The 17,504-nt window shown below is 38.1% G+C and overlaps 1 protein-coding gene across 2 annotated transcripts; it reads left to right on the forward strand.

Moving 5' to 3' along the window:
• Positions 1 to 17,338, forward strand: LOC129429225 (solute carrier family 22 member 23). 2 transcript variants are annotated; one of them, XM_055185750.2, is made up of 10 exons: positions 1 to 993; positions 5,899 to 6,002; positions 6,082 to 6,236; positions 12,937 to 13,105; positions 13,265 to 13,392; positions 13,507 to 13,609; positions 13,855 to 14,066; positions 14,213 to 14,245; positions 14,344 to 14,467; positions 15,094 to 17,338. In XM_055185750.2, exons 1-10 carry the CDS (start codon positions 601 to 603, stop codon positions 15,458 to 15,460), a joined length of 1,788 nt encoding a protein of 595 aa, XP_055041725.1. In that variant the 5' UTR covers positions 1 to 600; the 3' UTR covers positions 15,461 to 17,338. The 2 variants fall into 2 exon arrangements, with proteins under 2 accessions (XP_055041725.1, XP_055041726.1); XM_055185751.2 differs by having other exon boundaries at positions 5 to 310.
• The last annotated feature ends 166 nt before the right edge of the window (positions 17,339 to 17,504 follow it).

Raw genomic sequence — 17,504 nt, forward strand, 5'->3', positions numbered from 1 at the left:
TGAACGCGCTCGATCTCTATGAAGAGGGAGGATCTTACATTTGGATGCTGTAAGCGTGCAATGCTTTGCTCTGCCCTGTACGGTTTGTATGTATCGGTCACCGGTGCGAACGGGCGGACGGAGTGCGGGCTACTTTGCGTCGAGGGTGTAATACACAGATTAACCCTAAACTAATACGCAAGGCTGCGTTTATAAGGCAACTTGGTACCCGCGAGGATGCGCTCAGCATCATCCAGTGATGTAATGTGATGGGAATAACGCAGGATACAGTGATGGATACACGGGCCACACCTGTGCTGCGGATGGACAGGTGCGTTACCTGTGGACCTGTTGGAGACCACCGGGCACAAATGCGCAGCACTGGGCACCACACGACCCAATGATGGCGTTGTGACACACCATTGGATCGAACAAAGACCTAATGGGTCCTATTCGTGGCACTCGTTTTATATCGATGTTTAGATTCAAAGCACTGGATTCAGTTCACACTGGCCTTATATTAACTGGACCGAGCCGTCTGCGTTTCATCTGCGTGCGTAAAAGCTTGAATTCGAGACAAAGACCGTGTGGATGTAACGCGCACCGGTGAACAAACGCGCTATGGATGCGGTTCGGCTGGACGCGCTCAATCCGCCGGCCGAGAACGGCAATGTGTCGCAGTCCGAACCGCGCAAGCGGCTCTCGCAGGTGGACACGGTGGTTCTGCCGTTTCTCGGGGGGTTCGGGAGATATCAGCGGCGTCTGGTGGCCCTGACGTGGATCCCGGCGGTGCTGATCTCGTTCAGCCAGTTCTCCGATTACTTTCTGCTCGGGGAGCCGGACAAAAAGTGCGTCCGCCCGGTTCATAGCAACGGGACGGGATCGGCCCGTGTTTTACTTTCGGAACTGATTGCTAACGGGACAGAAAGCGACACCGGTTACGGTTCGGCGTGCATGTGCTCGGAGTGGAGGTTTGAACTGCAGTCGGGACTGCAGCAGAATGTGGTCACCAAGGTAAGAGACTCTGCTCTCAATGTCCTTGGATGGGATTCCCCTCTGGGCTGATGGAAATAAACCTTCATCCCAAAAATAACAAACTGACATCATTTACGCAACCTGTCCTTGCAAATCTGGACGACTCACCAAAGAGATGCTTAGCAGAATATTATGCTGTGAAGTGCAATGTTATTCTCACAGTGGCTGTCAATCATTACAATGATAAAACACATAGCTGAGATTAAGTTTCTCCGGGTGTCACTGATCTTAAACCCTACTAAACTCATCTTGAATCTTCAATTGTTCCAACAACGCTATCCTTTAACTTTAAAGGATTTAGTGTACACTTAATAGGGACTACTTTTATCACTTTCTTGTTATTTTTGGAGATCAGTAACATTAACCAATAGGGCTGCAAGATATATCAAAATAACAGAAATATTTCAGTATGCACGTTGCAGAGTTTTGCAAAAACTGAATGATTTTAATTATTCAGAAAGTTATGTATAGTGGCCAAAGTTTTTGAGTCGATGCAGATAGCAGAAAGATTTATTTTCTAAGAAAAATGTGAAACATATTCGTTTTTAACTTTACAAACTTTAAGCATTATTAAGTCGCATAAAGGTGCTTTAAAGGTTTTTCACAGCGATGACATAGAAGAACCATATTTGGTCTTTCAATGAACCATTCAGTCAAGGGCTCTTAGAGGAACCATTTCTTTTTAATAACCTTTTATGAAAAGGTTATTTACGGAACCATTCAGCCCAAAAATGGTTCTTTTATGGCATCATTTATTTTAAGAGTTTACTGGAAGGTGCTTTCATGTTTATGTGTTTGGATCGTTTTATCATCAGACCAGAAGTGAAATGGCTAATGGAAATGTGTGTTAGTTCAAAATCTCCACTGGGATTGGTAAAATGGGCAATGAAGTCACATTTCAGATTTGAGTTTAATTCGTGAGGTCTCATCTAACATGCACCCGTAAACATTTAACCTAAAACGAGCACACATCAATCATCATATGCTATTTTGTCCAGTTTCGAATCATTACACGTGATTAATAACATTCATGATAAAATGTCACAGTTAAGGGAGGAACTATAGATGGTAAAGAGAATGTCATGCAGTTCATAACCCTATCAGGTCTCCTACAGACGGATCATTCAGTGTCACACCCAGAGTCGACCCGAGCAGATAACCCGGTAAAATCCTCCCCCGACAGATAACTGAGGCCCTTCCTGAAGCACAGTTCATAAACACTAACCAGTTGAGACCCCTAAAACTCAACTGTTTACTACAGTCATCTCTAAACTATGCTTTCTTTTCCAGTAGCAGCAGTGTTCTGGTTTAACTGTTGTAAGGGATTGACTGATGTTTTCATGACCTGCTGTGAGGGTTTGCGTGACCTTTCTCACACTGATTGCCTCGTGTCTTTTCTGACCGTGTTAAACAAAGCTCATTCATACCGTCAGTGGTGCTAACAAATGTTAATGAAGCGCTTTGGCCTGTTCAATGTTTGAGGATGTGAGAATACTGCAGGACGGAGATCTTTATTGGTCATTATAAACCCCGCAGTGCTATTTTTGATCCCATTTGTCACTGTGATTGTCACAGTGCTTTGGACAAAACAAAAAAGTTTTATATTCTCAATCCTACTTTTGAGGTCTAAAGCATATAGTTTTTTTAAAGGTGCAATGTGCAATTTTTAGAAGGATCTATCGACATAAATGCTATAATAATTATACAAAACTATATTATCAGGGGTGTATAAAGAACTTTTATAATGCACCGTTATGTTGTTATTACCTTAGAATGAGATGTTTTTATCTACCTACACCGAGGGTCCCCTTACATGGAAGTCGCCATTTTGTGCCGCCATGTTTCTACAGAAGCCCTTAACGGACAAACTTTTTTTACTAAGTTGTCTCAGGCGATGACATGTTTGTCCTGTGGCATCTACCGTAGCTGTTTGTTTCAAAAGTGAGGGGTGAGCAGTGGACTGAGCCGTTGGTTGCAATTTGCAACCTCACCAATAGATGCTGCTAAAATTTATACACTGCACCTTTAAGTAACAGGTTTAAATTGATTGCGTACCAATATGGAAATGTTACATCTTTTTATATGTACATAATGGATTTTGTATCAGTTTTGAATTGTGAAAATGAACCATTTTCATACAGATCTCTATAAATAATATCGGTAACACAATTAAGTTGTATTTGTTAACAATAGTAAATGCATTAGCTAACATGAACTAACAATGAACAATTAATATTTAAAGAGCTCAGATGCAAAAGCCGCTAAACACCACATCTGTCAATAATGGGATATAGGCCAAATGCTCTTGGTACATATGATTATATGATCATCAAACACTTTCACTTCAAATCTGCTGAATTAAGCCATTCAGAAATACTGCTTTGTTGGCAGAATCCTCTAACGCTATGTTTTGTACGCGCACGGAAGACTACTTGGATAAACGTTGGCGTGCGTATGCCACATTTCAGTTGTTGAGCTGCAAGAGTTTTTTACCTGGTTAAAGATGGTTTTTACTATATAAAGTAGTATATTGACTGAATTTTGTAGCCTTTTACATTTATTCAGAAAGAAATGTGAAGAATGACTGGAGACGTTTTAAGAAGCGGATACTTTCGCTGAAAAAGCTTGCATGCACTTAGAGGGTTTTGCAGATAATGATTTAGTGATTTTCATTGCTATTGAAGTGAAATTATTCAAACTAAACATATAAGAGCCTGATAACAATGCCCATTTACAAGAAACACATGTCAGGGTTTTGCACCTGAACGCTTTATTTGTCAATGTTAGTTAAAGTCAATGCAGTTGTTCAGGTTAGTTCATTGTGCATCATTTAAAATTTTTATTAGTAAATGCATACTTAACATGAATTATGATTAATAAGTGCTGTAGAAGCAGGCCCAGTACTAGGCTCAATGAACTGGGGGGGGGGGGCAGTCAGGAATTTTGGCTTGGCAGACATAACATTTAATGTAAAATATATATAAAACAGATCTGAAGGTTTTACTTTATTTTTGGCTTATTCTGTGTCTTATCAATGTTGGCAAACGCAGAGGGAATAAAAGACTTTAGGAGACTTTTTCTGAAGATATTTTGCAGAGTACCAACTGCCCTCGACCAAATTATTAAAGTTTTTAATGTCAACATTGTATACATTCGATAGCGGCGTTCAATATGTGGCAGACTCTGGTGACATCATTCAATCTTACAATCTCAACGTAACAACGTAATTCTGTTTGCTTTTTGTGTAAAGAGACACTCAGGTTTTTTATTGTTGGCTGGACATTTTTGGGGGAGCAGAGCCAAAATCTGGGGTGGCAATGCCCCCCCTAGACCCCAGACAGTGCTAGTTCATGTTAGCTAATGCATTAAGTAAGGAATAATTGACGACGGGCCGTTGAATTATAAGAAAATAATGCACACCCAAGGTGTTAATACGTTACACCGCGGCGTGCATTATTTTCAAATAATTCACAGGACTGGAGTCAATTATTTCGCTTATACCACAAACATTGTTCTGGTGTCTATTTTTAAGACATTTGACAAGTTAGGTGTGTGGTTTACAGAAAAATAATTAACACCTTTCTCAGCCAATCAGAATAGCATTCAACAGCCACGTGGTATAAGAAATGTTAACAAATACAACCTTATTGTAAAGTGTATAACATGAGAAATGGATGAAATGCATGCTTAAAGGGCCGTTCACATTATAACAATAACGTTAACTGTATTAGCGTCCACACCACCGGATAAACTTTATGCTAATTCACTTCGCGAGGCACACTCGCACAAATCATTTACCTTCAATGGCATTAACTAATATTACATATTTCCTTTAACAAAAACGCTTGAAATTGTTCACATGTCATTAAAAGTATAAATATGCTGTTCTTGTTGCATTTACACAGCACTGCAGGTATAACCAGCAGATGTCCTTAAAGGGGCAATAAGTAGGATTTACCCCCATCTAGTGGTGAAATTGTATTTTGCATTCAAACGAACAGTGCTCTCTAGCGCCTCGCCTTTGCAAATGCGCGTTGCATGTAATCACTGATCTCCTTGTCCGTTTCAGCTGGTTCACGTGTTCTGAATGAAAATGCGTTGTTAGGTTAGTGCTTTTTGTCCCTCTCTGCTATTATAGTTTATCAATACGGCGGAACGACATGGAAGCCTCCTTGGACTTACCCGTTCAATGTAAGTAAAGAGGAGATATTCTTAGCTTACAAAGAAAAGTCAGATCACTGGCAGAGGACATATTTATGAATAAAGACATTTATTTTTATTAATAAAACACTTAAAATCCTACTTACTGTCCATTTAAACCCTGCGTTTCACGTATCTCTGAATCTAGTTGTGTAATCGAAAATCTTAACTTTTGGTATAGTTAGTGTTACGTTACTAGAATAAAAACATTATGAAGTCAATTTCACTGCAACAGTGCTGGACACCTGAGGTCATTTTATGTAATGGACCTCAGGAATGAGCTTCTCCAAAGTGCCTGTCATGTCAATGCACATGCACTTTAGATTCAAATAGATTTGACTGGCTGTTAATGGTTTATCGTTCATTAGTTAGAAAAAAAATCAGCAAGTGATCCCAACGATATCTTTCATTGTATCTTTATCGTTATAGTTCTGGTGTAAACGTTAAAATAAAATGATTTTTAAAACTACATTTTTCCATCTTTATAATGTGAACGGCCCTTTACCCTCATAATACGTTTCTGTTTGGATTCATGAGCAATGAGACAAAATCTTTAAATAATCTGTATTATCAACCTATATTTCTTATATCTCAATTTGAATGTCCTGTATATTATGTTTTATAGTGATATATCTAAATCCTCTAATATTACTTTGTGTGTTTCTGTTGTTTTTCCTTTGAAAGTGGACGCTGGTGTGTGATGGAGAGTGGAAGGTTCATATTGCAAAGTTCTCTCTGTTGGTCGGGTCGATATTTGGCTACTTGCTGATGGGAGCGATGGCAGACTGGTGAGTTACGGGCAGTAAGTGTGTTTGACAGATACCTGGCAGGATTCTCCTCACAGTAAAGTGTTTTTCTCTCTCTTAGGTTGGGTCGTATCCCCGTGCTGCTGGTGTCTGTGCTCTCTTTGCTGGTGTTCGGGTTAGCCATGGCGTTTTCTGTGGATATGGCCATGTTCAGCACACTGCGCTTCTTTGAAGGCTTTTGTCTAGCCGCTATCAGGTTATCTCTTTACGTCCTGAGTAAGTTCTGGTTTTGTCCTCTGTCTTTTTTGGATTTGTTCGTATTGCGGTTCATGTCCCACAAAAAAACTTCACTTTCATCAGCTTCACTTTTTAACTATGTATGTGTTTTTGTAGCTCAGTTGGTAGATCAGTGTGTTAGCAGCACAAAAGGTCATGGGGTCAATCCCAGGAAACACAAATAGTGATAAAATTAATAAGTTGTAATGCAGGGGTCTTCAAGTACTCTTTTTCGATGGCCAGACTTAAAAAATTTAAATATGATGCAGGACAAACTTTTACCCATATTTTTACCTTTTGTACATTTTTACTTTTACCTATTATATTATTATTATTATTATTATTAAATATGTTATAAATTATGTTGTTTTTGTTACTTTTTGTTATATATAATAATTTTATTGACTAAAATTGCACTTCATGTTTTCTTTATTAATATTTTTCAATTGTACACTACATTCAGACACAACTGTCGGAGTTCTCCCCCTAGTGGCAGTCGTAGTGAAATTTCAGTTTAATTGTAAAAAATTGTGTCACATGGGAGATAAGCTCATTCCAACGCAAGAGCCTTTAATCTACGAATATATTTATACTTAATAACTTACTTATCAGTAATCAAGTGTTACTAATAAAGTTTTCCGACTCTCCTTCCAGTTTATTGGCCATCATTTGTCACGTACAGTGAAAAGGCGGCTTTGAAGGAAAACACCACAGTTTTTCAATGTTTTGCTGTGTTCTTGACTCAACTTGGAGGAATTGTTACATCTCTATCTTTTTTCGGTGCGTGCACGTTTAATCTTTGTACAGTGCCTCGTGGATGTGTTGGCATTTGGCCTGGCCCTATTCATTCCTATGGCTCCAAACAGGGATGAATTTAGAAGCCACCAAACACTTCCATGTTTTCCCTATTTAACTCTTTCACCGCCAGCGTTTTTTTAAAAAGTTGCCAGCCAGCGCCTGCGTTTTTCATGATTTTCAACAAAGTTTAATGCCTTCCAGAAAATGTTCTTCTTCAAATATATAAACATACAATATACCAAATGAAAGAACAGACCCTCTGCTTTCAAACAAAAAAAAAACGTTTCATCCTACCTTCATTAGTTCTTTTGTAATCAGCTTTTGAATATGAGTAGGTTTCTGCAAAAACACCACATTTTGAGCAAAAAGCTGAGATAATTCCATTTTTGTGACGGACTTTTCATAGAGATCCCATTCAGAGCGATCTTTAAAACAGACACAGACATGCAGCAGCTTGCCATAGGGCAATACTTCCAAGTTGCGGAAGGGCGCCACCTAGCGGATAATAGCGGTATTGCGGAAAGACGGAAATATTTGTCATTGGCGGGGAAAGAGTTAAAGACTGTTACATGAGTATTTACATGAGTAAGTATGGTGGCACAAAATAAAACTTTTGTTTGGAGCCATAGGAATGAATGGGGCTAGGCTAAATGCTAACACATTCAAGAAGCGCTGTACAAAGATTAAAAGTGCACGTATTGAAGAAAAAGGTATGTGTTAATTCGTCTAAGTTGAGGTAAAAACATAGTAAAATATTGAAAGCTGTGTTTTTTTCCTTTAAAGTAACCACGCTGATTTTAAATGCTCCGGCGGGACAGATAAAGATGATTGGAGGGCCACCAGTTGACTAGCCCTGTTGTAATGAATTGTAAATTGCTTTGGTCTGCCAAATGCATAAATGTAAATACAGTATATAGATTTTTGATAACCTGTGAAACCTGCAAGAACATTTACTGTTACCGGTATTTGTAACACCTTTATGTTGATTTAAATAATGAATACATCATTGTATTACAGTACTAAGAATCTAATCTATTAAGAATAATGACAATGACAGATTTCAGGATACATTGGCATAAATTGGCATAAATTTAATCTCACACATATAAATACAAAGCGAAAGCGTAATCCTTTTTCTGTTGATTTTAGGGTCAAATGCGAGTGGTCCTCAAAAGATTCACTCAAAGCACTGTCATTGGTTTTAAGCACAAGGTTTTTTATTGATGTGGTAGATTTAATGCTCAGTGTGCGGTTTTCTGATGAAGATCACACACACACACACACACACACACACACACACACACACACACTCCTGTAAGTGCTGCTGATGAAGTTACTTTCAGACGTCTCTGTGTTTGTGTTTAATTGTGTAAGCACCTTAGAAGTTCATTAATTTTCTCTAATGGAGGCACTTTCTGCTTTGTTCAGACTCAAATAATGATTCTGCTCTTTTACAGAAAACATCTCCTCTACAGCCTTAGGGTTTTAATCATTTGCAGTGAAAATAAAATAACATTTTATTGTCAGAGGGATTGAAATGTTGTACAGATGTTTGCTAAGTCAAGCATGACTGTAAATATTGCTCACAGGGTTAGAGGTTTGTTTACATTATTAACCCCCATAACTCAATCCTGTACACGCATATGAATAAAAGCTTGTGCTTTAGGCATTTTATAAACATGCATGTTTGAGCTGCCTTAATTTAAAAACATTTTGCATTGACATATCTTAATATACACTCACCTGAAGGATTATTAGGAACACCATACTAATACTGTGTTTGACCCCCTTTCGCCTTCAGAACGGCCTTAAATCTACGTGGCATTGATTCAACAAGGTGCTGAAAGTATTCTTTTGAAATGTTGGCCCATATTGATAGGATAGCATCTTGCAGTTGATGGAGATTTGTGTGATGCACATCCAGGGCACGAAGCTCCCGTCCAACCACATCCCAAAGATGCTCTATTGGGTTGAGATCTGGTGACTTTAGGGGCCATTTTAGTACAGTGAACTCATTGTCATGTTCAAGAAACCACTTTGAAATGATTTGAGTTTTGTGACATGGTGCATTATCCTGCTGGAAGTAGCCATCAGAGGATGAGTACATGGTGGTCATAAAGGGATGGACATGGTCAGAAACAATGCTCAGGTAGACCGTGGCATTTAAATGATGCCCAATTGGCACTAAGGGGCCTAAAGAGTGCCAAGAAAACATCCCCCACACCATTACACAACCACCACCAGCCTGCACAGTGCTAACAAGGCATGATGGATCCATTTCTCATTCTGTTTACGACAAATTCTGACTCTACCATCTGAATGTCTCAACAGAAATCAAGACTCATCAGACCAGGTAACATTTTTCCAGTCTTCAACTGTCTAATTTTGGTGAGCTTGTGCAAATTGTAGCCTCTTTTTCCTATTCGTAGTGGAGATGAGTGGTACCCGGTGGGGTCTTCTGCTGTTGTAGCCCATCTGCCTCAAGGTTGTGCGTGTTGTGGCTTCACAAATGCTTTGCTGCATACCTCGGTTGTAACAAGTGGTTATTTTAGTCAAAGTTGCTCTTCTATTAGCTTGAATCAGTCGGTCCATTCTCCTCTGACCTCAAGCATCAACAAGGCATTTTCGCCTTGCCGCATGTTTTTCCCTTTTCACACCATTCTTTGTAAACCCTAGAAATGGTTGTGTGTGAAAATCTCAGTAACGGAGCAGATTGTGAAATACTCAGACCGGCCGTCTGGCACCAACAACCATACCACGCTCAAAATTGCTTAAATCACCTTTCTTTCCCATTCTGACATTCAGTTTGGAGTTCAGGAGATTGTCTTGACCAGGACCACTCCCCTAAATGCATTGAAGCAACTGTCATGTGATTGGTTGGTTAGATAATTGCATTAATGAGAAATTTAACAGGTGTTACTAACAATCCTTTAGGTGAGTGTATATCAGTGCCATTGTGTGTTTTTGCACGCCAGTATTGGTTTTTTGTAAGATATGTTTATAAAAACTACTCAAATGTCCTAAATATACCTAAGGCCTAGTTCTGGATTAGCTAAATCCTGTTCAGGAAACCGGCCCAATGAGTAAAAACTCGCATAGACTGACAGTGAAGGAGCAACCTGAACTGAATATACAGATCAGAATATCATAGAGATTTGAGCCAGTAACCATTTAGCAACACTAAATGGCGGTGTTTATGACCTATACTGCCGCCAGCCACTAGGGGATGATCAAAATGTTTTGGCTTCACTTTTCAGGATGGGGTGTGGCACGCATGGTATTGAATTAGATGAAGAATCTACTGCTTTATAATTAAAGGGGACATATCATGAAAATCTGACTTTTTTATGTTAAAGTGCTATAATTGGGTCCCCATTGCTTCTATCAACATAGATAAGTGTGATAAATTTCAACCCAGTAACTTAGTTTTGGTAAACCATTCTCTGCAAGCATGTGAAAAAATAGGTCATTGAAATTTGGCTCCCCTTGTGATGTCAGCAGGGTATAATACCGCCTTCTGCAAAATAAAAATCTAGCTGAAAGTAGTCATCCAGGTACATTTTGCGTACTGTTTTTCAAATACTATGAATTCAGACGTACTACTCACCCCGCATACTGATTTTCGCCTACTATATGGTATGGAAGTAGGTGATTTCGGATGCAATAATAGTTTTTCTTAATAAACTTTTATTTGTACAGAATTTAAGTTAATTCCCATCAAGAATGATAACTATAAAGATACTATAACAATAGTTGCGATCAGACCGATTGACATTGTTATATTTGTTCTTAGCTTGCATGCTGCGAGACTTACATTTTAATCGATTTTCTTTGGCTGTCAGTTTTTATCGTTTATCAGCTTGAAAAATACTACTCTGAAAGTAATTCCAGCGATATCATTCCTCTGTTTCGTTCTCATTATAATGTAGTTGTGGCGACTCTCTTAAATTTATAATGATTTTTTAAAAACGTCCTTTAACCCATCAATGTTGTTGTTTAACACACAGAACACACAAGCATCTCATCTTTCCTTAATATCTGCTTAAGATTTAATAAATTGATCTGTTGGGAGTAAGTTCATTAGGAGCGTAACAGCAGGGAAATGAATGAGATGCTTAGATCTTCAGATGTACACAAAAAGCATGTGACACAAGATATAGTATTATGTGACACTCTTCTGTCTGTCTGGCCCCTCCTGCTCTCATCCACCTACATGTGCTGTATGAAACAGGTTAAGACAGAGAGATTTGGTGGAGATTTGAGGGATTGAGGGTTAATGTCTCTCTGGATTGGATCTGTTTCTTTATAAGGGTCCTGTCATCAGCTTCAGAGACCCTCGACTCTGATGAGCTGAGATTATAAGTGGGCTCTTAGGAAAGAGTCACATTGCTAATAGACTAAAAACCTCCATATATTTGCATATTTTACTGCACACAAAAATGTAATATTGTAAACATATTGCAACACTATAAAATTGCGTCTTGATACAAAAGACGCCCTTATCGCACAGTCAAGCAATGCATCACCCTAAAGTCCGAATAAAAATGCATTCACAAGCCTTTTGATTTCTGTAACGTAAGTTCGGTTTGAGATGATCAACAAGAAAATACAGATAACAGAACTTATTCACATTTACTATACATTACATTTACATTTAGCAGACGCTTATTCAGAGTAACTTACAAAAGAATTACATTTGTGCAATGTGTGCGTTAAATACCTAAATAGTGTTTTAAGTTTTTGTTGGAATAATGTATGCTAATTGTACTAAATTAGAACCGCAACAAGCTTTTATGTTTTTTAATACATTTAAAAATTAGTAAGCACTATAAGCCTAATTTCACATACTATTGCTGCCATGTTCTGAACCATGATTTTTTTAAATATTGTTTAAACCAAAGCCCTGTTGGCTTGCTTACTGGTAGACTGCTAACATTAGCTTAGCTTAGCATTTTGTAAATTCTGTTAATATAGCTTTTATTATAACAGTCCAGCTACAATCTTTACTATTTCCTCGTCAGTGTTTTTTTAAAAAACATTTCCTCCAGGAAATGTTCTTCTTTAAATATATAAACACACAATATATCAAATGAAATAACAGACCCTCTGCTTTCAAACAAGAAACAGGGGAAAAAAACGTCCTATCTTCATTTGTTCTCTTTTTATCACCTGTAAAATATGGGTAGGTTTCTTTAAAGATACCAAATTTTGATAACTAAAAAAAAGCTGAGATAATTGCATTTTTGAAAAGGACTTTTCTTAAGAGATCAGATTCAGAATGAGGATCAGTGGATGCTTCAGTGTTTTATAAGTTGGGTAAGAGCACCTCCAAGTGGATAAAAGCGGAAATATGGATTGCCATAAAAACTCCTCATTGGCAGGGAAGCGTTTTTCTTAATTGACGAGATAATTCGTCAATGGCAGCGATAGAGTTAAAGACGTCACTTTTTCAGTTTTGTAGGTGTGTGGCGCTTAATGATGTTAATATAATTTCTCTATGTTTTTAACAATGCAGTTCATGGTATTATTTTAAATTATTTTCAAATTATGTAATGTCAAACACCAACTCTTGTATATTTTTTTCTCCCTTTAAGAGTCATTTTCAAGTAAGATGGAAGTGGAAGTGTGTCTAGTTTTATATATACTGTATATGATGATTGCTATACCGGTATATCATATTAATTGAATGTTTGATACATGTTTGAAAAAGTATATACCATTTCAGTTAAATATAATCAATTTATAAGAACAATAATATTTGCAATACCACCGTGTGTTTTATTATGTATGCTATTTATTTAATAATTGACCCATTTTTTTAGAAACATTGTAATAAAGTGCTATACAAACAAATGTGACTATTTAAATAGTTCTTACTGATTGTGTTTTTTCTGCCTATCAGGGATTGAGTTATGTCTGCCAAAGTGGCGTTTCTCCATGACTATGATCGCCAGTCTGATTGTGGTTGGTGGGCAGCTCTTGATGCCCGGTTTGGCAGCGTTATGCCGCGATTGGCAGATTCTTCAGATTATAATCATCGCCCCATTTGTGCTTATGCTCCCATACGTATGGTAAGATCTAACTAAAGCTTATAAATAAATCATTTAATTTAATTAATAATAATTAAATTAAGTTCACACATCAGTCATAGCAACATTTGCTGCTTCAGAATCTAAACTTGTTACATATTAAATCTTAACAACCTCCTTTATCGTCTGTCTTTACTTCAGGATGTTTCCTGAATCTCTACGCTGGTTGTTGGTCACTCAACACTACCAAAGAGCCAAACGACAAATGTACAGAATCGCCCAAAGCAACAACGTAGACACGACGACCGACCCGAGCGGCATCCTCTCAGGTGAACACTGAAGTGTGCTAAATACTGATGAATACAGTACAGGTGCTTTTAGTGAACGTGTTTTACCTTAATGGCGATGATGAGGATGATGAAGGTTATGATGATGTTTTTTAGAGCTGGAGGCAGAACTGCAGCAGACGCCTGAGACCTGGTGTGTAACACAACTGAGGAGCACCAGAAACCTGTGGAAGAATACAGTTGTGCTTTGTGTTAACTCGTAAGTGTATCAAAAAATAGTGAGCTCACTTGCTGTCTACATAGGCAAGTAGCATCACAAATACATAGTACACATACAGGTCTTGTATAAAGTAATACATTTCCAGAGCTCTTTTCCGAATAATACACTGTACTTCCTATATATTCAGCGCTTTGGGATTTGAGACACAACTACGTCTTGATGCAAGTAAATTTTTAAATGTTCAGTTTCATGTTAACATGAAATCAATCTTTTCCATCCGTCAGGTTGACGGGCTACGGCATCCATCACTGTTTCGCTCGCAGCGTCTCCGAGGGCAGCGCGACTCATTTGCATTATTATGCATTAGCTGCGATAGCAACAGCGTCTTGTTTGGTGGTGTTTCCCGTAGTAGGAGGTTTTGGCAGGAGAGGAGGTTTGCTTACCTTCATGATCATTACAGCCCTGGCATCTCTGCTGCAGCTTGGCTTGCTAAACCGTAAGAACACAAACACTTACAGTAATTGTACTCACTTGCAGTCTTGCCATTTATCCATCATAATTAAAAATGTAAACATTGTTTATGTCCTAGTGTTGTGAGCTATAATTGTGTATTAATAGCAGTCTTCTTTTCTCCAAATACAGTCATTGGAAAGTACAGTCTTCGGCATGATGAAGGTAAAAGCTTCCTGCATTTTGTTTTGTATGACATATTGTATGTTGTGTTATTTTTGTATTAATAAGTTATATGTGTACCGTTCTCTCTTCTGTTGTAGTTCTCAGAGACACCCTGAATCGGCGGTTCTCGTACGCGTTCTCCATCATTGGAATGTTCTCATCTCATGCCGTCAGCACGCTCAGCATCTTTTACTGCGCAGAGATCACGCCAACTGTTATCAGGTCAGTGCCAATCTCTCCCTCCCTATTTCTCTGGATGGAGATCCTGTTTGTCCTCCTGTATAAAATATTTACATCAATATTAGTGACAGTGATCTAGTGTCTGCAAAAAGCGTTTAATGCATTAAAATGACTTATGGTGTTCTTAAAAACAACCAAAAAAGTTGCTATGGATAAAACTGTCCATCAAATGTAAATAAAAGGATTATGTTGCACAAAAACAGCCGTTTGCATTTAACAACTAAAGTTACAAATGAAGTACATAACTCGCTATCTGCTAGGTTCAGTGTTTTAAAGTCGCCATGAAACGGAAGTAGCAATTGTCTTATTTTTTCCTGTTGTGCCGTATATCCGAGTGAAATGGATGTTGAAATGAAATAAGCTAGGGCTGGACTAGAATTCATCCATCGAGAACTGATTCGATCGTTTCAAGTTGGGTCATGTTGCTATTTGCCGCAATCTTTTCCTGCACTCCGTCCACCTGCCGTAAATAACACCAATACAATTCCAATTATGGCAAAAATATCTTTTTTAAATTCTATTGTTTGTTTTTCACCAGATGATAAGAACATATCAGGGATTTCTGATGGTGTGTTTGGGTTCTTATATTTGTTCTTTGTGTGTCACAGAGGTGGAGGTGTAGGTTTGGTGTTGGCCAGCGCAGGTTTCGGTATGTTAACAGCACCGCTGATGGAGCTTCACAATCAGAAGGGCTTCTTCCTCCATCACATCATCCTCACGTGCTGCACGCTGCTCTGCATCATCTGCATACCGTTATTACCGGAGACCGCCGGACAACCACTACCCGAGACCATCGCGGAGGGAGAAGGGTTGATGCGGAGACCGATCATCCCCGCCGAGCAGCATCATCTCCTGTCCCGGACGGAAGTCAGGGAGTACTCACGCGTCCAGGACACGCCCCTTCACCAGGTCTTCAACCCTGGCAACGGCTCGATGCCCAGCAACAGCACAGCCAATGGTGTGAGGACTTCATGACGTTTACGCCCGTGCTCAAAGCCGCCAAACGAAGAACCGCGATGGCGAGCTGATCGAACTAACGCAGTGACGTTACAATTTGCCAAGATTTAGGTTTTTATAAGCGTGGAAATACGAAAAGTGACTGCTAAACGCCTCATTAACCAGCATCGGTGAAGATTACCATTGTAGAAAGCGAAAATATTATTTTAACTTTCATTCCGTGAAAGGAAGTCTATTTTTTCGAATAGCCACTAAGTTAGCTAATTTAACTTCGGCCGAACAAGAAAGGAATTTCGGAATTGAATGTGATTTTTGTATGTTTGGTAAATCGTGTATTTATTATGAACAGAACGATGCTAAAAGGTAAAAGAAAAACATCGGCTTCCATAATGAAATAAACGTGTGTTCGATGAGCTGCGCAGATCGGTGTGCGTATGACGTCAAAGTACCTCGAAAGCGATTCGCGAGCGTGTGGAGTAGTCTGCTCTCGCGATACTTCGACGTCGATCTGCGTACACGCTCAATGACGACGAAAACGCTTATAAACACAACAAATTTGTGTAATTTTGTTGTTTAAACCCATTGCACCGTCTTCAAAAACATGAGCACAACAATTATTGTGCATTTAACATAAATGCATGCAACAGTACTTACATAAACTCAAAACACTGATGTGACAATTTACCTAAATGTAGTTTTGCAGAAAATTGCTCTACTTGGTTTCATGTTGCACTGAACTGAACGCAACATTAAACATGAGAAAGGTCTAATTTACACACAAATTGGCTCTGATGGTTTTCATTATTGATGGCCAGTATGTGTGCACCTCACAATATTTTTTTAGTCTTGTTTGTTTTGCACGAAATCTGGAAAAGCAATCATGAAGCGGCCAAATGAATCTGTAATGAGTGTATATGAAACCATGACAAGACAGATGATGGCTGTTGACAAGAAAAACAGCATAACTTAATAGTATGCTATAAAGATGCAAAAATAAACAAACCCACCTGTTACAGGTTACTGCAGCACAAGGCATTAATTCAACAGCACCTGTCAAAAGCACGTTTCATTGCAAATCATATTCTCATAACATGAAGTCTAAATAATAAAGTCTATTTTAAAACCATTAAGACTTTTGCATTCCTACAATTTCTCTTTTTGTGCAAAATAAATATACTGTATTACAGTAAGAGGAAACACTGCTGGGGGAAAAATAGTTTGTCATTAAAATTTCACAATGCAAAAATCTTAATGGTTGAAAAAGACTTAATTTATGCAAAATATAATTTCCAGTCCCTGGTTTCCTTCTGGAACTATAAATGTGAACTGGGAGTTAATGCAGAGAGCGATCTCTTGAAGGGCTGCTGAGTGTTTTCATGTATATTAATCCATTATCAGTCTATAGAATAGCAGTGCAGTAACTTAATCATCACCATCTATCCTCAAACTACTCACAAAAAACATTTCACTTCTTCATTAAAAGTTGCATTTGTCGCATTGTGTGAGTAATAGTGAGTATTAAGTAACATACACATTTCTCTGTACATTGACATGCATTCGGGTATAGTGTCCTGCATATGCTAGTAAACTCAAGCAACATCTTGACGGTTCAATAGCACAATGTGGGAAAAAAAAGCACAAAAGAATGAATCTCACAGAAAAATATCCAGCTCATATTTAAGCCCGAATCATAATTGAGAAAAAGACATGACCTAAGAAATGAATACATTTAAATTTGTGCAGAAGACAAACGTTTTGAAGCATCAGTGTATTTTTCTGTATTTGCAGACTCTTGTGTGTCATTTTTAAGACTAGGATTAAATAGAAATTTCATACATTTTAATGATCCATTTTAAGACATTGCACTTGTAAATAAATACCTTTTTTAATACAGTATTTTTGTGATTACTGCGTTTATTATATAGAGAATAACTGGACAATGATTACAATACCTTTGCTCACTAGTATTTTTAGTATTATACTAATTTAGGCCTGGAAATCACATTTAGTTTTTATCATCACATGAACCCTGTAATACACCTTTTTAAAATATACATACATG

The sequence above is a fragment of the Misgurnus anguillicaudatus genome, chromosome 18 (genome assembly GCF_027580225.2).
Source record: "Misgurnus anguillicaudatus chromosome 18, ASM2758022v2, whole genome shotgun sequence".
NCBI classification, from domain to species: domain Eukaryota; kingdom Metazoa; phylum Chordata; class Actinopteri; order Cypriniformes; family Cobitidae; genus Misgurnus; species Misgurnus anguillicaudatus.